Raw genomic sequence first — 18,736 nt, forward strand, 5'->3', positions numbered from 1 at the left:
ACGTTATATTCTCTGCATTCCTGATGTTCAATCACTGGCACATTTAATATCTTATGAAAAAGTTTGTCATTGCACTAAATACAATTTATAGTAGGTAAAATTACTGCCTGGGCTAAAAATTGTAATGATAGAATGCCATATGTTGCTTTCTTTTCCTAGCAGAATTTGCCTAGTAGAATTGCTCTTAGGTAGAAACTATTTGGATAACATGAAGACACAGGTGGTTGGCACTAAAGCACAAAGTGTCTTAACTGAATTTTAAGAAAAAAAGGGGTGTCTTCTGAATAAAGAAACAGAAGTAAAAGATACTTTGGGGGAGGAGTCTATTGACTTAATCCCTTAGAGGCTACAAACTGTGATGAATGCCTTTTGGGCGATAGCAGATATAACTTGTTTAGATCACATACTTTTGGCTTATGCTGTGTTTCTGTAAAATTGAATTAGCTTTAAGCACTTAAAAATCTAGGATTTCAGATAACACTCCAGGGTTTGATTTCTCAAAAAATGCAAGCTTTCATTTTGCTTCGTGGCTGAACTTTAGATGGTGCATCTGTTCTCTGCTTTACCAGGTTCTGCAGGCTTTCTGTTTTTTTCTGTATCACTGAGATTAAATGTTAGTTGACATATATCCTTGCATTCAGATGCTGTTTTCTTTATGATTGAGAGAAAAGTGAGATGCTTCTTATATCTATCTGTGTTTGCTACTTACTATCTGAATAAACATGGCCAAGTTAATAATCCTTCCTCTTTGGTTTTCATCTTTAAAGCTGAGATAATAATAGTGCCTGTGTCATAGTTTTGTGAAGATCAAATGAGTTAATTTATATCAAATACTTAAAACAGTGCTGAGTGTATAGAAAGCAATATTTAAGTTTTATTATTACTATGTCCTCAACAAAGTTGGAAAAATGAGTGAGGTGCTGAGTGCAGAACACTGCTTCAAGAATAATGCAAAAAACCATTTTTTTTGTTGTTGAACTAAAGTTCAAGATGCAATTATGTTTATCTCACAAGATGTAACACCATTGCAAATTAAGCTTATCCCACTTCATTTATTTATGTTACCTGACTGGTTGTTTTATACATCTAAATTTTATATACCTGTTTATGGACATGGTCTATTCAAAGCATCAGTCAGAGAGTTTTAAACCTACAGATAGAATATATTTAAGGAAACCAAGGATGTTATTGTATCTTCAACCAGTACATATATTTTTAAGGAAAGAATGTGACAAAAGTTTACTTTTCATGAAAAGGATTCACGAGTCTCTCTTGAAATTTTTTTTTTGTTTTAATTAAAAAGCTTTAAATTAATAGCTCATCATGAAGATCTTTCAGTTTGGTTTTTTGAAGTTTTTTTGAAAAACTTAGGATATGAAGAAATAACTGAAAAAGTAACCATCAAAGTAAAACCAAGTTAAGATTTTTAACATATATGAATTCAAGTATGTAATTTCAAAAACTTATATACACAGAATATTTAGAAGGTGTGGGAAGACCAACAGTCCTTGAAGAACACATACAGGAAGATATGACACAAGAAACACGTATTTCATCTCCTGTTGAATCTCCTTCCCAGAAGACCAAAAGTGAGTAGCTAATTGTAAAACCCTTGAGATGATATTAGACTGTTATGTACAATTTTATGCTGTATGTACAAAAGGGCTCAAACTTGTGAAAATTTAAGGTCTAATAAGTTATATCTTATACTCTATATTTTATCCATTATTCAGTCAGTACTTATTGAGCTCCTGCTATTTGTCAGACACTATTCTAAGTCCTGAGATATAGTGGTGATCAAGGGAAATAGCAATCCCTGCTGACATGAAGCTTACAGTGAGTGGATATTTCACATTTGACTTTTACCCCCTAAAATATGTTTTTAAGGTAGACTAAAAAACATATCAAATTGCCAACATCCGCTGGATCATCAAAAAAGCAAGAGAGTTCCAGAAAAACATCTATTTCTGCATTATTGACTATACCAAAGCCTTTGACTGTGTGGATCACAATACACTGTGGACAATTCTGAAAGAGATGGGAATACCAGACCACCTGACATGCCTCTTGAGAAACCTATATGTAGGTCAGGAAGCAACAGTTAGAACTGAACATGGAACAACAGACTGGTTCCAAATAGGAAAAGGAGTATGTCAAGACTGTATATTGTCACCCTGCTTATTTAACTTCTATGCAGAGTACATCATGAGAAATGCTGGGCTGGAGGAAGCACAAGCTGGAATCAAGATTGCCAGGAGAAATATCAATAACCTCAGATATGCAGATGATACCACCCTTATGGCAGAAAGCGAAGAAGAACTAAAGAGCCTCTTGATGAAAGTGAAAGAGGAGAGTGAAAAAGTTGGCTTAAAGCTCAACATTCAGAAAACTAAGATGATGGCATCTGGTCCCATCACTTCATGGCAAATACATGGGGAAACAGTGGAAACAGTGTCAGACTTTATTTTTTAGTGCTCCAAGATCACTGCAGATGGTGATTACAGCCATGAAATTAAAAGATGCTTAACTCCTTGGAAGGAAAGTTATGACCAACCTAGATAGCATATTAAAAACCAGTCCGTCTAGTCAAGGCTCTGGTTTATCCAGTAGTCATGTATGGATGTGAGAGTTGGACTATAAAGAAAGCTGAGCACTGAAGAATTGATGCTTTTGATGTTGGAGAAGACTCTTGAGAGTCCCTTGGACTGCAAGGAGATCCAACCAGTCAATCCTAAAGGAGATCAGTCCTGGGTGTTCATTGGAAGGACTGATGCTGAAGCTGAAACTCCAATAGTTTGGCCACTTGATGCAAAGAGCTGACTCATTGGAAAAGATCCTGATGCTGGGAAAGATTGAGGGTGGGAGGAGAAGGGACGACAGAAGATGAGATGGTTGGATGGCATCACTGACTCAATGGACATGAGTTTGAGTAAACTCCAGAAGTTGGTGATGGACAGGGAGGCCTAGCGTGCTGTTCATGGGGTTGCAAAGAGTCAGACACGACTGAGCGACTGAACTGAGCGACTGAACTGAACTGAAAAAACATATATCTTGAATGTAGCTACTGTTTTTTTTTTTTTTTTAGAATAAATCATTGGGGTGAAGTTGCTTTCTGAGAATAATTAGAAAAAAATGAGTATTTGTGTGTAACCTATGAAATATTCATGTCCATAGTTGATGCATATTATATATATGTTCCTTCTGTTATCCCTTTATTAGTTATATAATTATTTGTTTCAATATGTTCATTTGTTTTTGTTGAACCTAGAAAGTAGAATCCCAGCACTATTTCAATTTTTTTAATGTTGAATGAATTCTGTCAGTAAAGTATAATGCCCACAAATACTTGGGTTGATGTCCCCAACCCCCAGAATCTAATACCTGGTGATATGATGTGGAACTGATATAATAGTAATAAAGTGCACAATAAGTGTAATATGCTTGAATAATCCCAAAACCATCCCCCCAACGCTGACTGTGGGAAAATTGCCTTCCACAAAACCAGTCCCTGGTGCCAAAAATGTTTGGGACCACTGTTCTAAAAGACTATTGAAATTAAATGCTATTATAAGTGAAGTTTTAGGAATTGTAATTCCAAGTGATTTTATGTACTACATTTATGTAAACCTTCAGTACTTATTTTCATCTTGATAAAGAATAAAAATAGACAAAATTGGAATTTCTTTTTGTCTTTTAATATTATTGTACTAATTATGGTTTCAGTTCAGTTCGGTTCACTCACTCAGTTGTGTCCAACTCTTTGTGACCCCGTGGACCGCAGCTCGCCAGGCTTCCCTGTCCATCACCAACTCCCGGAGTTTACCCAAACTCATGTCCATTGAGTGGGTAATGCTATCCAACCGTATCATCCTCTGTCATCCCCTTCTCCTCCTGCCTTCAATCTTTCTCAGCATCAGGGTCTTTTCCAATGAGTCAGCTCTTTGCATCAAGTGGCCAAACTATTGGAGCTTCAGCTTCAGCATCAGTCCTTCCAATGAACATCCAGGACTGATCTCCTTTAGGATTGACTAGTTGGATCTCCTTGCAGTCCAAGGGACTCTCAAGAATCTTCTCCAACACCACAGTCCAAAAGCATCACTTCTTCGGTGCTCAGCTTTCTTTATAGTCCAATTGTACATCAGTGCATGACTACTGGAAAAAGCATAGCCTTGACTAGATGGACCTTTGTTGTCAAAGTAATGCCTCTGCTTTTTAATATGCTGTCTAGATTGGTCATAACTTTTCTTCCAAGGAGCAAGTGCTGTTTATTTTCATGGCTGCAGTCTCCATCTGCAGTGATTTTGGAGCCCCCCAAAATAAAGTCTGTCACTGTTTCCACTGATCCTCATCTCTTTCCCATGAAGTGATGGGACCAGATGCCATGATCTTAGTTTTCTGAGTGTTGAGTTTTAAGCCAATTTTTCACTCTCCTCTTTCACTTTCATCAAGAGGCTCTTTAGTTCTTCTTCGCTTTCTGCCATAAGGGTGGTGTCATCTGCATATCTGAGGTTATTGATATTTCTCCTGGCAATCTTGATTCCAGCTTGTGCTTCCTCCAGCCCAGCATTTCTCATGATGTACTCTGCATAGAAGTTAAATAAGCAGGGTGACAATATACAGTCTTGACATACTCCTTTTCCTATTTGGAACCAGTCTGTTGTTCCATGTTCAGTTCTAACTGTTGCTTCCTGACCTGCATATAGGTTTCTCAAGAGGCATGTCAGGTGGTCTGGTATTCCCATCTCTTTCAGAATTGTCCACAGTGTATTGTGATCCACACAGTCAAAGGCTTTGGTATAGTCAATAATGCAGAAATAGATGTTTTTCTGGAACTCTCTTGCTTTCTTGATGATCCAGCAGATGTTGGCAATTTGATCTCTGGTTCCTCTGCCTTTTCTAAAACCAGCTTGAATATCTGGAAGTTCACAGTTCATGTATTGCTGAAACCTGATTTGGAGAATTATGAGCATTACCTTATTAGTGTGTGAGATGAGTGCAATTGTGTGGTAGTTTTAGCATTCTTTGGCATTTCCTTTCTTTGGGGTTGGAATGAAAACTGACCTTTTCCAGTCTTGAGGCCACTTCTGAGTTTTCCAAATTTGCTGGCATATTGAATGCAGCACTTTCACAGCATCATCTTTTAGGATTCGAAATAGCTCGACTGGAATTCTATCACCTCTACATCGTTCATAATGATGCTTCCTAAGGCCCACTTGACCTCACATTCCAGGATGTCTGGCTCTAGGTGAGTGATCACACCATTGTGATTATCTGGGTGTGAAGATCTTTTTTGTATAGTTCTTCTGTGTGTTCTTGCCACCTCTTCTTAATATCTTCTGCTTCTGTTAGGTCCATATCATTTCTGTCCTTCCTTAAACCCATCTTTGCATGAAATATTCCCTTGGTATCTCTCATTTTCTTGAAGAGATCTCTAGTCTTTCCCATTCTATTGTTTTCCTCTATTTCTTTGCACTGATCACTGAGGAAGGCTTTCTTATCTCTCCTTGTTATATTTTAGAACTCTGCATTCAAATGGATATATCTTTCCTTTTCTCCTTTGCTTTTGGCTTCTCTTTTTTTCACAGCTATTTGTAAGTCCTCCTCAGACAGCCATTTTGCTTTTTTGCATTTCTTTTTATTGGGGATGGTCTTGATCCCTGTCTCCTGTACAATGTCCATAGTTCATCAGGCACTCTGTCTATCAGATCTAGTCCCTTAAATCTACTTCTCACTTCCACTGTATAATTGTAAGGGATTTGATTTATGTCATACCTGAATGGTCTAGTGGTTTTCCCCACTTCCTTCAATTTCAGTCTGTATTTGGCAATAAGGAGTTCATGATCTGAGCCACAGTCAGTTCCCAGTCTTGTTTTTGCTCACTGTGTAGAGCTTCTCCATTTTTGGCTGCAAAGAATATAATCAATCTGATTTTGGTGTCGACCATCTGGTGATGTCCATGTGTAGAGTCTTCTCTTGTGTTGTTGGAAGAGGGTGTTTGCTATGACCAGTGCATTCTCTTGGCAAAACTCTATTAGCCTTTGCCCTGCTTCTTTCAAGGCCAAATTTGCCTGTTACTCCAGGTGTTTCTTGACTTCCTACTTTTGCATTCCAGTCCCCTATAATGAAAAGGACATCTCTTTTGGGTGTTAGTTCCAAAAGGTCTTGTAGGTCTTCATAGAACCCTTAAACTTCTTCTTCTTCAGCATTGCTGGTCAGAGCATAAACTTGGATTGCCATGATATTGAATGGTTTGCCTTGGAAATGAACAGAGATCATTCTGTCGTTTTTGAGACTGCATTCAAGTACTGCATTTTGGATTCTTTTGTTGACTATTATGCTTAGTCCATTTCTTCTAAGGGATTCTTGCCCATGGTATTAGATATAATGGTCATCTGAAATTCACCCATTTCAGTCTATTTTAGTTAACCGTTTCCTAAAATGTCAACGTTCACTCTTGCCATCTCCTGTTTGACCACTTCCAATTTGCCTTGATTCATGGACCTAACATTCCAGGTTCCTATGCAATATTGCTCTTTATATCATCAGACCTTGCTTCTATCACCAGTCATATCCACAACTGGGTGTTGTTTTTGCTTTGGCTCTGTCCGTTCATTCTTTCTGGAGTTATTTCTCCACTGATCTCCAGTAGCATTTTGGGCACCTACCGACCTGGGGAGTTCATCTTTCAGTGTCCTATCATTTTGCCTTTTCATACTGTTCATGGGGTTCTCAAGGCAGGAATATTGAAGTGGTTTGCCATTCCCTTCTCCAGTGGACCACATTCTGTCAGACCTCTTCCCCATGACCTGTCTATCTTGGATGGCCCTACATGGCATGGCTTAGTTTCATTGAGTTAGACAAAATGTGGTCCATGTGATTAGACTGGTTAGTTGTCTGTGATTGTGGTTTCAGTCTGTCTGCCCTCTGATGCCCTCTATGCTGCCTACTGTCTTACTGGGGTTTCTCTTACCTTGGATGTGTTAGTATCTTACTTTCAGCAAAATAAACTTTCTGATAATTTTGTTTGCCGTGTTTTGAGTTCTAGCACTATACTGGTTATATTTTTATCATTTAGCATGAAGTTTTAGCAGTATTCTTTTTCGAAACTTCTGAAAAATATACTCTCTTCTTATAGGTGAAACTGTGACTGGCGAATTATCGAAACTCTTGGATGAAATAAAGCTCTGTCAAGAAAAGGATTATTCTTTTGAAGATTTGTGCCACACAATATCAGACCACTACTTAGATAATTTGAGCAAGATTTCAGAGGAAGAACTTGGGAAAAATGGAAGCCAGAGTGTAGTAAGTAAGGGGGGAAAGAAGAACATATGTCTGTCTTTGCCAATTCATTATGTACCTGAATGCCATTGGATTTATGTGTTATCTTACCTTTAGGTTTAGCCAGGGTCAAATGTCAGGCTCCCCGTTGCGCTTCCCTGATATTTACTGGTGTTCATTCTCACTGCATGTGTAGGGAAGAAATGCTTTGATAAGTCACTTATGGTTTGTGATGATCTCACCACTGTTAGACCCTTGTAACATATAAATTCATAGTCCCTTTGATTATGTTCTTTTAGTTTTATTGGGCATAATGACAGTGGTTCCAAAGAAAGAAGAAAACCTTCCTTTTTTCTTTTTTCCCTGTTTTCTCTGTCATCTGGGTTTAACACCATCTTGAAGAAGAAAGACATAGCCAAGCCATGAGTGTGTACTTCCCGCCCAGTTTGTAAATCGTAGTAGGAGAGAGTCATTGTGGATAGTTTGACCTGAATATTTTCATAATCTTACACAAATCCCAGTAGTTTGCATGCAAACTGTAAGCTCAGAATCTGAATCATGAGTAAGAGATTCTTGCTTAGTTGAATTTTTATATTGATACAATAGCAAGAAAAACTATAGAGAATCAGTCAGTTTAAAGTCAAGATTTTTATATCTGTCTTTAGTCCTATAGAAGGATTTATAGGATGCATTGGTATTAAAGGAAATGCATTACTATGATATGAAACCTTTTATCACTTGTAGTACTTAATTTTTTTTATAGAAATATTATACTTTCTTCAAAAACTGGTAATAGAGTAGATTGTGTTAAGTGTGTCATTTTATTTATGAAAGCTAAAAAACGTTTGCCAAGTATACTGACTGTTATGAGAACATTTACTTCATTTAGTTGCTTACTGTTACGTAAAGTGACACTTTCCCAGGGTAGTATTTGCTAGTCTAGGTCCAAGGCCAGTCATAGCTTCTAGGCCTTTTTGTTTTTTTTCTTTTACTGTGTTTCGTAAAACATCACGTTATTGGCTCCAATAAAAGCTCTTTATGAGTAATTATGATTAACTGTATGTATAATGAAGTAAATACTTGTAAGTTTTCCCAAATGATATTTTTATAGTAATGAAATATTTACTGTACTAACTTTAATGTTAGGGCAAGACTCCTTGTTTTTTTTAAAAAAAACTACAATAGGCCTATACTAACTCAAATTACAAACCAGTTACATTTCCACATTACCTTGAAAGTTGATTAGAAATTAAGACATATTTATCCTACATAAACAATACATAGTGTTTAGGTCCATTCTTAAAGATATCTCTAAAATGGCTACTTCTGGTCTTCTGTTTCTCAACCCACAGATTTTTCTGATAGACCTGATATTCTAGACCAGTGGTTTCTAAACTTTGTTATGTACCAGTAGTAAACAAATTTTGAGCAAACATCCCAAATGTATTTATTTATAATTTTTAAGAATATATGCTATAAATTATGGGGCATATACTACAAGAGAAATTCAAGTGAGGATGATAAAGTGTAAAATGGATGATCTAATTTTTTTCTTTTATTCAGTTGGTATCTTGTGCACCCTAGGGTCTACATGCTCTGCTTGGAGACCATAATTCAAACTTATATTTTTTGAGTAGCAATGGCAAGGGCTTTTGGCATTGAGAAGGTGACATAATTTGGGGTGAGTGGTGACCAATTTTTTTTGTAAGTCAAAGACTGTTTTTTTGTTAAAAAAAAAAAAAAAAAGACTGTGACAGTACTAAGGGAGAAATTAATGCTTCTAAGTTGAAGTTAAGCTCAAAATTCAAGCTTATATGTCCATAAAAGTGATCACTCTTTGTTCCTGTAATGAAACTTTATATTGTGTTCTTTGAAAATATTATCATACGAAAATATTAAAGGTTACATGAAGCAGAAAAGCAGAGGGTACACATGAGTAAGAGCAAATAGTTCTATTTATCTGGAAGAATAAAGTTCATAAAGGGGGACAATGGAGATAAGATTAGAAGATAGAATGAGTTCAGGCCATGGATGATTTTGAATGTCAGGCTGAGAATTTTGGTATTTATTTTTGTAGGAAATGAGAAAAATCTAAAGGATTTTAGATGCATAAAATGCATTATTAAAAGTTGACTTTCAGAAGTTGAATCTGATAGAAACTTGTTATTGAATGTTTAAAAAGCAATGCAATTTATTTAACTCTTCTCTATAGCCTGTGTTGTATTTGAGTTAATTCCTGTTTTGTTGAATGTGTTTCTATTTATCAAGAATATTTTTCCAAGTTTTTAAAATGAATTATACTCTCAAGTGATACAAAAAATTTAACTGAGTACTTATAGATCATTTAGTATAAATGGCCATGACAGTGTTGTGAGCTGTAGCACTTATAATAGCAATAATGAGATGTGGTTTCTAACTTCGAGGAGGTGAGAATTTCTGCTCCAAGAAGTCTTAAATCACTGTGTGTAGACAAGAATAATATAAAAAACAAATAAATATTATAAGAATTCACATTTATTAAGTGCTTGCTATTTGATGTTTTAGTGTTTTATATTACTGAAGCCACCTAATCTATACAGTAATCCTAATAATGGAGTTACAGATTTGGGACATGACTCAGCTGGTAAGTGACAGATCTAGGATTCAAACTCAGAGCCAATGTCATTAATTCCCAGCTATATTTCTTATAATAAATTACCCTGTAGCCAAAGGAAATTTTTTTAAGGACGAGATTAATGATTTATAGGTATTCATTGACGTCTTCATGGAGGTAGGGAGAAATTAAATCGCAGTCTGGAGGAAGGGGAAATAATCTCTGTACTTGGAATGGAATGAATGAATGGGAGAGAATTTCAGTCTGCAGAAACATAATATGCAAAAGCCCAAAGGTGCAGCCTAGCATTTAAAATGAGGATAATTTACCATGAGAGTTTGTTTTGAAAAGTAGTGGAGAGTGAAGCTGGATAAGTCATAATAATTTTTAACATTGACATAACACTTTATATAAATTGATTTAATCCTCACACTAACCCTATGAGATAGGTAGTATTACTCCTCCCATTTTATAGATAAGAAAAATGGAGGCACAGAGAACTTGTATGACTTTCCTAAGTTTACACAGTAAATACCAGCGCCAGTCCGGTATTTACTGGATCTGAACGAAGGCAGCCTTACCACTCAACTATTTCGTTACAGAACAGGGCAGATAATTAGATTGGGAAGCTAATCAGAAGTTTAATATTGATGCTGAGGAGAATAACTCTTGAGTATGGGAGTCCATTCATGAAGGTGATATTTTTAAAAGTTAGAAGTGGTGCCTCGATGTCAGATGTTCTGGGGAGAGACTCAAACAGTGATTCTTAGCAATGGTTGTACATTATACTTATCTAGAAAGCTTCAAGAAATGGAGAGACCCTCAGGTACCATGGCAGAACAATTGAAACAGAATTGTTTTGGGTGATTCTGAACATTGTTGTTTAAAAAGCTTATACTAACATGTATATTATTGGCCTAGAGGACCAAAACTCTGCTAGGACCTTACTGAAGTAATCCAGGCCTCAGATAATGAGTCTGAACTGAGGTCTTGCTAAAACCACAGAATTATGGAATTTTAGATCTAAATAAATCTGACTTCTGGTGCCCAGCCTAATTCTACTGTGCAGTGTAAGAGCTCTCTTGAAGTAGGGAGGTTTCAGTTCATCATTAAGGAAAACTCAAACTGTAGTTCAGCCATAGTTGTAAGTTGCAATTATTTCTATATTATAATGGAATGTTAAATGTGGAAAACACTTTTGTTTATTATTCACATTACTGGCTGAAGGACAGGCGTTTGAGTTCAGTTAAAATTTAAGTTTATATGATATGAAACATTCAACTTATTTGTTGTCATATGACAGATAATTCCAGAAGTAATTTAGAAGAAATCAAAGTAAAGGAAAATCTGTTGTGTAGCATTTATGTTATTAATAAATATATTTTACATATTGATGACTTGGCTTGAATTTTTTAGGTATTTTAACTATTCTTTGTCATTTTAACTTTTATTGCCTTTTTTATCCAATAGAGGGCACTCTAATTCAGTAATTTAAAATATAAAATCAGCCATCTTATGTAAGAACTTTTATTTTTGGAGTATTTGATTTTATTAAAATATTAGCCTTAAGATGGTAGTTTGAAAAATTTTACTAAAATAAGTGAATTAGGAATTAAACTTACAATGATTGAATGTATTTGATAGAAGGTTTTATGTTTAATGTGAAGGGAAGCTCAAGTAAAAATTGCATTTTATCTTCCATAAATTTTAATTCAAAAGTCAGTCTGTTTTAATTTCTTTTATAATATGCAAATGGAATCATTTTCTAAGTTGGATTAAGATATTATATAATCTAGAATGTAAATTTTGAAAATATAAATGTCTTTACATTCTTTACCAACCCCTGAAACTTAGATTTTTGAAAGAATATAAAATTATCTGAAAAACATTTTCTAGTCACTTCATTTGTTTTCCCAAGTCAAGTATCAGCTTTCCCTCTGTGTCTAAACAATGTACACACTTTTTAAATGTGAACATACCATGCCTTAGAGAAATTTGATGATAGCGTAAAGGTCTTGAGAGCAAATTTCAGAATTTAGGTTTCAGGAAATAATTTTTTAAGATATAAATTTAAAAAGGCATTATTGTCTTACCATCCCATGTATCTAAGAAATAAATAAGAAGCATCAGGGATGAAATACATATTTTTTTCTCCTGAGGGGAAACCTAGACACTTTAGCAGCACCTAAGGGTAATTATTTGAATGAAGTTGTGTTGGCAAGTTTTGTGCAATTTAACTCTGTGTATATTTCTTTTATATTATTTCACTTTTATATTTCTCTCATATTATTTCACACCCTGGCTTTTTTCTCCCTCTAATTGTTAATTATTCTTGCTGATTATGATGTGATGCATAGTATTATATCATGTGCACATTTTGAAATGTGTTTGGCAGTAAGATATCTCTTAATCCTAAGAGCATTCTCTTAAGGTGTCCAAGGCAGCAAACTTCCTTCCTAATTAAACTTCTATATAGTTGAATTTCATGAAGTTTTGTGATCACTCTGCAGATATAACATCAGCCAATCTTTGTTTTGCTATTTCCATTCTCTGTGATTTCTCTATAATATCTAACTTGAATTTAATCTTCCTAACAGAAAACTCAGCTATTATGATTTCCCTGAGAATGTATACTTTTTTCTCATGAGTTAACTGTAGTGTTTTGTTGAAAATTTGATAATAATTCAACGTTCTTTTAACCTTGCTCTCCAGATAATGATGAAGTTAATTTTGTCACATTGACTTCATTCATTTGCCATAATGCACCTGATTTGTAATTCTTTTTCATGCTGTGCGTTTGAGAATTCTTGATCCTGTTTTGGAGTAAAGGCTTTGGACAGCCTGCCATTGTAAAGGAATCCCATTTTGCTTCCTAATGCCAAAGGAAATCATTCTAGAGCCTGAGCTTAAAGAGACATGTCAGTGGCGATAATCACTTATCTTTGTGTTCCAGGAAATGTTTTTCACCTTGAAGAGCAATTAATTCTAATGGAGTATTGAACTAGTAACCAAAAAAAAGAAAAAAAAATTACTGAAATCACTCATGCTTCTAATGTATTTTATCATGGGACCGTTTGAGACATGACTACTGAATATTGGGATCAATTCAGCCTCTAACAGATGACGAATTAGATTCTCTACAATACAATCAAAGTCAATAACAGTAGATGGAAAATATTCTGTGTGGCCTGCTTTAATCTCAGGCTTAGAATTTTAAAATTGTCTGGTATTATTTTAATTTGCTCTTGCCAGAATTTTTGTTTCTACCATCTATGCTTTTTAAAGTGTAAATATTTCGGTTGTTTAGTTTCACAACAGTTCCATTTAGTTGATAGCTGCCAGTTTATTCTACCGAATAATTAATAATGAGAAACAAAGTCTTAATTTGGAGAAAGAATGAGGTAGTCAAGACAGTGAATTTGACAGGGAATGAAAAAGTTCTAAAATGAACCAGGATAATGAACCAGTGAGAAGTGTATATTAATAAAAGTGGAAATAGCTTGCCCCTAAAATAAATGAGACAAACATTGATTATGTTATATCTTTTCCTATAATCATCTGTTGTATGTTACTGAAATAAATCTATTCTAGTTTTGAAGAAGATTTTCTTTTTACCCTATAATCTTGCTTTTACTTAGCATGGTGTAACTTCCCAAAACATTTAAAGATCTTTATTGTCATAATTATTCTCATCAGCTTCACTAATTTACTGAGTCCTCACATTAAGGAATTATACTAATTTCTTCAATAACATGTATTTGTAACTTAGAGTAACATTATGGGCTTCCCTTGTGGCTCAGCTGGTAAAGAATCTGCTTGCAATGCGGGAGACCTGGGTTCAATCCCTGGATTGGGAAGATCCCCTAGAGAAGGGAAAGGCTACCCACTCCAGTGTTCTGGCCTGGAGAATTCCATGGAAGTAACATGTATTTGTAACTTAGAGTAACATTATAGTGTAGAGGACAGGAACTTTGAACTGAAAGAGACTTGTGTTTGAATCTCAGTTCTACTCCTTAGATAAATCATCCTGATCTCCAGATTTCTCATCTGTAGCATAGTATTTCTAAAGTCTTTCTGACCTCTGCTTTTGAATCAGAATGTCTGGAGGTGGATTTTTACAATAAACTCCTTACAAGGTGATTCTTGTGCTCTTTGTGAACTGCCCTGGAACATTGTTTATTTTTTAAATTAAAAACAAAAATTTTAGAGCATTTTTAAACATTGACTTCTTTCAGTCAACTACTCAGATCCATTTTCTTCTTCCTTACATGGATCTATGGATCTCAGATTTCAATGATCTGACTTTAATTTGCTTTTGCTTTCTATTTCTGTTCCTGTGAATGCAAATATCATTGGTTATCAAGGCAAAATGATTTATCATTTCAGTTCAGTTCAGTCGCTCAGTCATGTCCAACTCTTTACGACCCCATGGACTGCAGCACGCCAGGCCTCCCTGTCCATCACCAACTCCCAGAGTTTACCCAAACCCATGTCCATTGAGTCGGTGACGCCATCCAGCCATCTCATCCTCTGTCATCACCTTCTCCTCCCACCTTCAATCTCCCAGCATCAGGGTCTTTTCAGATGAGTCTGTTCTTCACATCAGGTGGCCAAAGTATTGGAGTTTCATCTTCAGCATCAGTCCTTCCAATGAATATTCAGAATTGATCTCTTTTAGGATGGACTGGTGGTATCTCCTTGCTGTCCAAGGGACTCTCAAGAGTCTTCTCCAACACCACAGTTTGAAAGATTTACCATTAAGTTTTGCTTTTTCTGTTTCTGTGAAAAATGTCTTTGGAATTTTGATAGATATTGCGTTGAATCTATAGATGGGTTGGGGATAGTATGAAACCTCTATCAGTATTAATTCTTCTGATCCATGAACAGAGAATGTCTTTCCATATGTTTGTGTCTTCATTTTCATTTAAGTGGTATAGTTTTCAGTGTATAGGTCTTTCACCTCTTTGGTTAAATTTATACCTAAGTATTGCGTTGTTTTTGATATTGTACTGAAAGGGTTGTTTTCTTTATTTATTGTTCAGATGTCTTGTTAGTATATAGAAATGTGGATGATTTTTATATGTTGGTTTTGTATCCTGCAACTTAATTTGTTGATTAGTGCTAAGGTTTTTGGTGGATTTCATTGGAATCTGAGAGCCACAGATGGAGGTGGAGTCTTTAGGATTTTCCACATATGAGATCATATTGTCTGTAGACAAAGACAGTTTTGCTCTTCTCTTTCTGATTTGTATGCCTTTTATTTATTTTTCTTGCATGATTACTCTGGCTGGTACTTATAGCACTATGTTAAATAGGAGTGATGAAAGTAGGCACCCTCTTGTCTTAGAGGAAAAGTTTTCAGCCTTTCACCACTGAGTATGGTTAGCCATGGGCTTGTCATATGTGGTCTTTATTATGTTGAGATATGTTTTTTCTGCCAATTTGTTGAGCGTTTTTATCATGAAAAGATGTTGAATTTTGTCAAAAGCTTTTTCTGCTTCTATTGAGATGATCATATGATTTTTATCTTTCATTCTATGCAGCTTAACTTTTAATAATTATTTTATACTTAAAATTAAGTAAAAATGATTTAAAGTACCATATAAGGTATAAAGTGGTATTCAAAAGAGTATATTATCATCCTTATCATCCTTTCATTTTTAGTTCTTCAAATTCATTCACTGCTGCTTACTTGTTCCTAAAATTGTATCTTCTTTGTTACAACCCAAATTTGGTCTGCTTCTCCCTAACCACCTTATTTATGTAAAACTCTGTAAAAATGAAACTAAACCTGTCTATTTGAAGTGCTTGTTTTCATTCCTAGAGTATAGTAAGTGCTCAATAATTTTTTTCTGGATATTCAGCTACTCTTAAAATTTGATATTATCAATGTCTTCCTTTTCATCTATTCTGTCCAATCAGAACTCATTTCATTTCCTCAATACTATAATCTGCAAGGTTCTGGACAACATAAATTAAGATAAGGTTTCACCAGCATAATCTTCAAAGGTTGTATTGGACCACAGCATCCTTCATGGGAGTTAAGCCAAGTGCCAGATAAGACTTCAGAAAGAGAGACGTTCACAGAGACTGAATGTGTTTCTGTGTACAGGAACTTATTAATTAATTGTCCTTCTACTGGTGTCGTCCTTCTAGTAGAATACATAACCGTAATAAACAAGGACGTGTGTGTGTGTGTGTGTACATGTGAAGAGGGGGAGTAGGAGAAGAGAGAGATCGTGATATTATCAACAAGGACTTGTATCTGTGGCCTTTAATTTAAGAGGTCTCTAATTTTATCCTATCCTTTGGAAGAAATGACATTTTATGGTTTTGAGAATGTAGCCATCAACACTGAAGAGTCTGATCTTTTCTAGATGTTATAATATCACAGTTCAAAGCATTGAATTCTGTATTCATAGATCAGATATGAGAAGGCATATTTCAAAGTCCTCTTCTTATCTGTAACCTAAATTTAAGAAGTTCTTTGATTATTTGTAAACCTGGAGTCATACTTGCTTAACCAAAATGTTCTGATTCACACACAGTGATGAGCTAGAGTAATTAGGGGGTGAGGTGTGATTATTTATATATAGTGGCTAAAGGAGACCTCTCTGAGGAGTGCTGCATAAACTGTAATCTGAAGGAAGAAAAGAATCCTGTCATAAAATACCAAGGAAAGAAAATTTGGAATAAAAATAAGCACTTACCTGAGGTGGAAAAGAGTTTAATATGTTTAAGTCCCAGAAAGGAGGGCAGTGGGGTAAACCAGAGTATACTGAACAAGGTAGACAATAGGATGGAATGGGATTGGAAAGCCAGATTAGACACTTATAGGTCATGGAAAGTGGTCTATTTTTTTAAAAATAAAATGGTTGTAAGCAGGGAAGTGATATGATCTGGTTTATGGGAGCAATGCTGAAAAGTTTCTGCTTCCTCTAAATTCACTGCTAAAGGATCCTCTATGACCCACCTCCCAGAATATTGGAAATAAAAGCAAAAATAAACAAGTGGGACCTAATTAAACTTAAAAGCTTTTGCACAACAAAGGAAACTATAAGCAAGGTGAAAAGACAGCCCTCAGATTGGGAGAAAATAATAGCAAAAGCAAAAGAAGAAACAGACAAAGGATTAATCTCAAAAATATACAAGCAACTCCTGCAGCTCAATTCCAGAAAAATAAATGACCCAATCAAAAAATGGGCCAAAGAACTAAACAGACATTTCTCCAAAGAAGACACACAGATGGCTAGCAAACACATGAAAAGATGCTCAACATTATCAGAGAAATGCAAATCAAAACCACAATGAGGTACCATTACACGCCAGTCAGGATGGCTGCTATCCAAAAGTCTATAAGCAATAAATGCTGGAGAGGGTGTGGAGAAAGGGGAACCCTCTTACACTGTTGGTGGGAATGCAAACTAGTACAGCCACTATGGAGAACAGTGTGGAGATGCCTTAAAAAACTGGAAATAGAACTGCCATATGACCCAGCAATACCGCTCCTGGGCATACACACTGAGGAAACCAGATCTGAAAGAGACACGTGCACCCCAATGTTCATCGCAGCACTGTTTATAATAGCCAGGACATGGAAGCAACCTAGATGCCTATCAGCAGACGAATGGATAAGGAAGCTGTGGTACATATACACCATGGAATATTACTCAGCCATTAAAAAGAATTCATTTGAATCAGTTCTAATGAGATGGATGAAACTGGAGCCCATCATAGAGAGTGAAGTAAGCCAGAAAGATAAAGACCAATACAGTATACTAATGCATATATATGGAATTTAGAAAGATGGTAACGATAACCGTATATGCAAAACAGAAAAAGAGACACAGATGTACAGAACAGACTTTTGGACTCTGGGAGAAGGCGAGGGTGGGATGTTCTGAGAGAACAGCATCGAAACATGTATATTTATCAAGGATGAAACAGATCGCCAGTCCAGGTTGGATGCATGAGACAAGTGCTCAGGGGTGGTGCACTGGGAAGACCCAGAGGGATGGGATGGGGAGGGAGGTGGGAGGGGGGATCGGGATGGGGAATACATGTAAATCCATGGCTGATTCATGTCAATGTATGGCAAAAGCCACTATAATATTGTAAAGTAATTAGCCTCCAACTAATAAAAATAAATGAATAAATAAATTCACTGCTAAATTATATTTTAATATCATATTTCTGTATGATAGTATATTAATAGAATAATGCATTTAATGATATGCTTAATTATTTGTCTTATTTCTACTACGTGCCACGTTCTGTGCTAGGCCCTGATGTGTACAACGGTTGACAAGATTGACATGGCTTCTGCTGTCATTGAATTTCTAATTTTTATCAGCCAATACAGACATAGTCACAGGCAGTGATGAAGCTGTAATAAATGTTTTAACAGGGGGAATAGTTAATACAAGTGGCATTAAATACATGAGAAAGATACTAAACTCAGATTTCGATGATTATGGGAGATTTTCCAAATTCACTTCTTTTCTCTTTGATTCTGCTTGTATCAAGTGGGCCACCACTGTACTCACTGTATTTTCCTTACTTGACTTCTCCTCCTCACAGTCTCTTGGCTTTATGTTTTTTACTGAGCATTCTCTTCTCTGGAGTGGGAACAGCTCTCTGTGTTCAGATAGCAGCTCGTTGTTCTTTATTTCCAAATCTACAGTTCTATCCTAAACGTCTTCCTACTCTCCAGTTCTGTATTACAGCTGCCAGGAAGACTCCTTTCTACAAACATCTGCCTTTTGAAACCCAGCCTGTCAAAATGTAAATTAATTATCTTCCACTCAAATCTGTACCTGTTCTCATTTTCCATCTTTCTTTAATAATGGAACAGTTATTTCATTT

At 35.6% G+C, this 18,736-nt stretch overlaps 1 protein-coding gene across 5 annotated transcripts in view; it reads left to right on the forward strand.

Moving 5' to 3' along the window:
• ANKS1B (ankyrin repeat and sterile alpha motif domain containing 1B) overlaps positions 1–18,736 on the forward strand; it is a 1,085,637-nt gene that overhangs the window by 166,623 nt on the left and 900,278 nt on the right. For all 5 annotated transcript variants that reach the window (XM_061125565.1, XM_061125567.1, XM_061125569.1 and 2 more), the window contains exons 7-8: positions 1,476–1,589; positions 7,136–7,302. In XM_061125565.1, the coding sequence (XP_060981548.1) occupies positions 1,476–1,589; positions 7,136–7,302 (281 nt within the window). The remainder of the gene's footprint in view (positions 1–1,475; positions 1,590–7,135; positions 7,303–18,736) is intronic.

Source organism: Dama dama, chromosome 22, assembly GCF_033118175.1.
Source record: "Dama dama isolate Ldn47 chromosome 22, ASM3311817v1, whole genome shotgun sequence".
NCBI classification, from domain to species: Eukaryota; Metazoa; Chordata; class Mammalia; order Artiodactyla; family Cervidae; genus Dama; species Dama dama.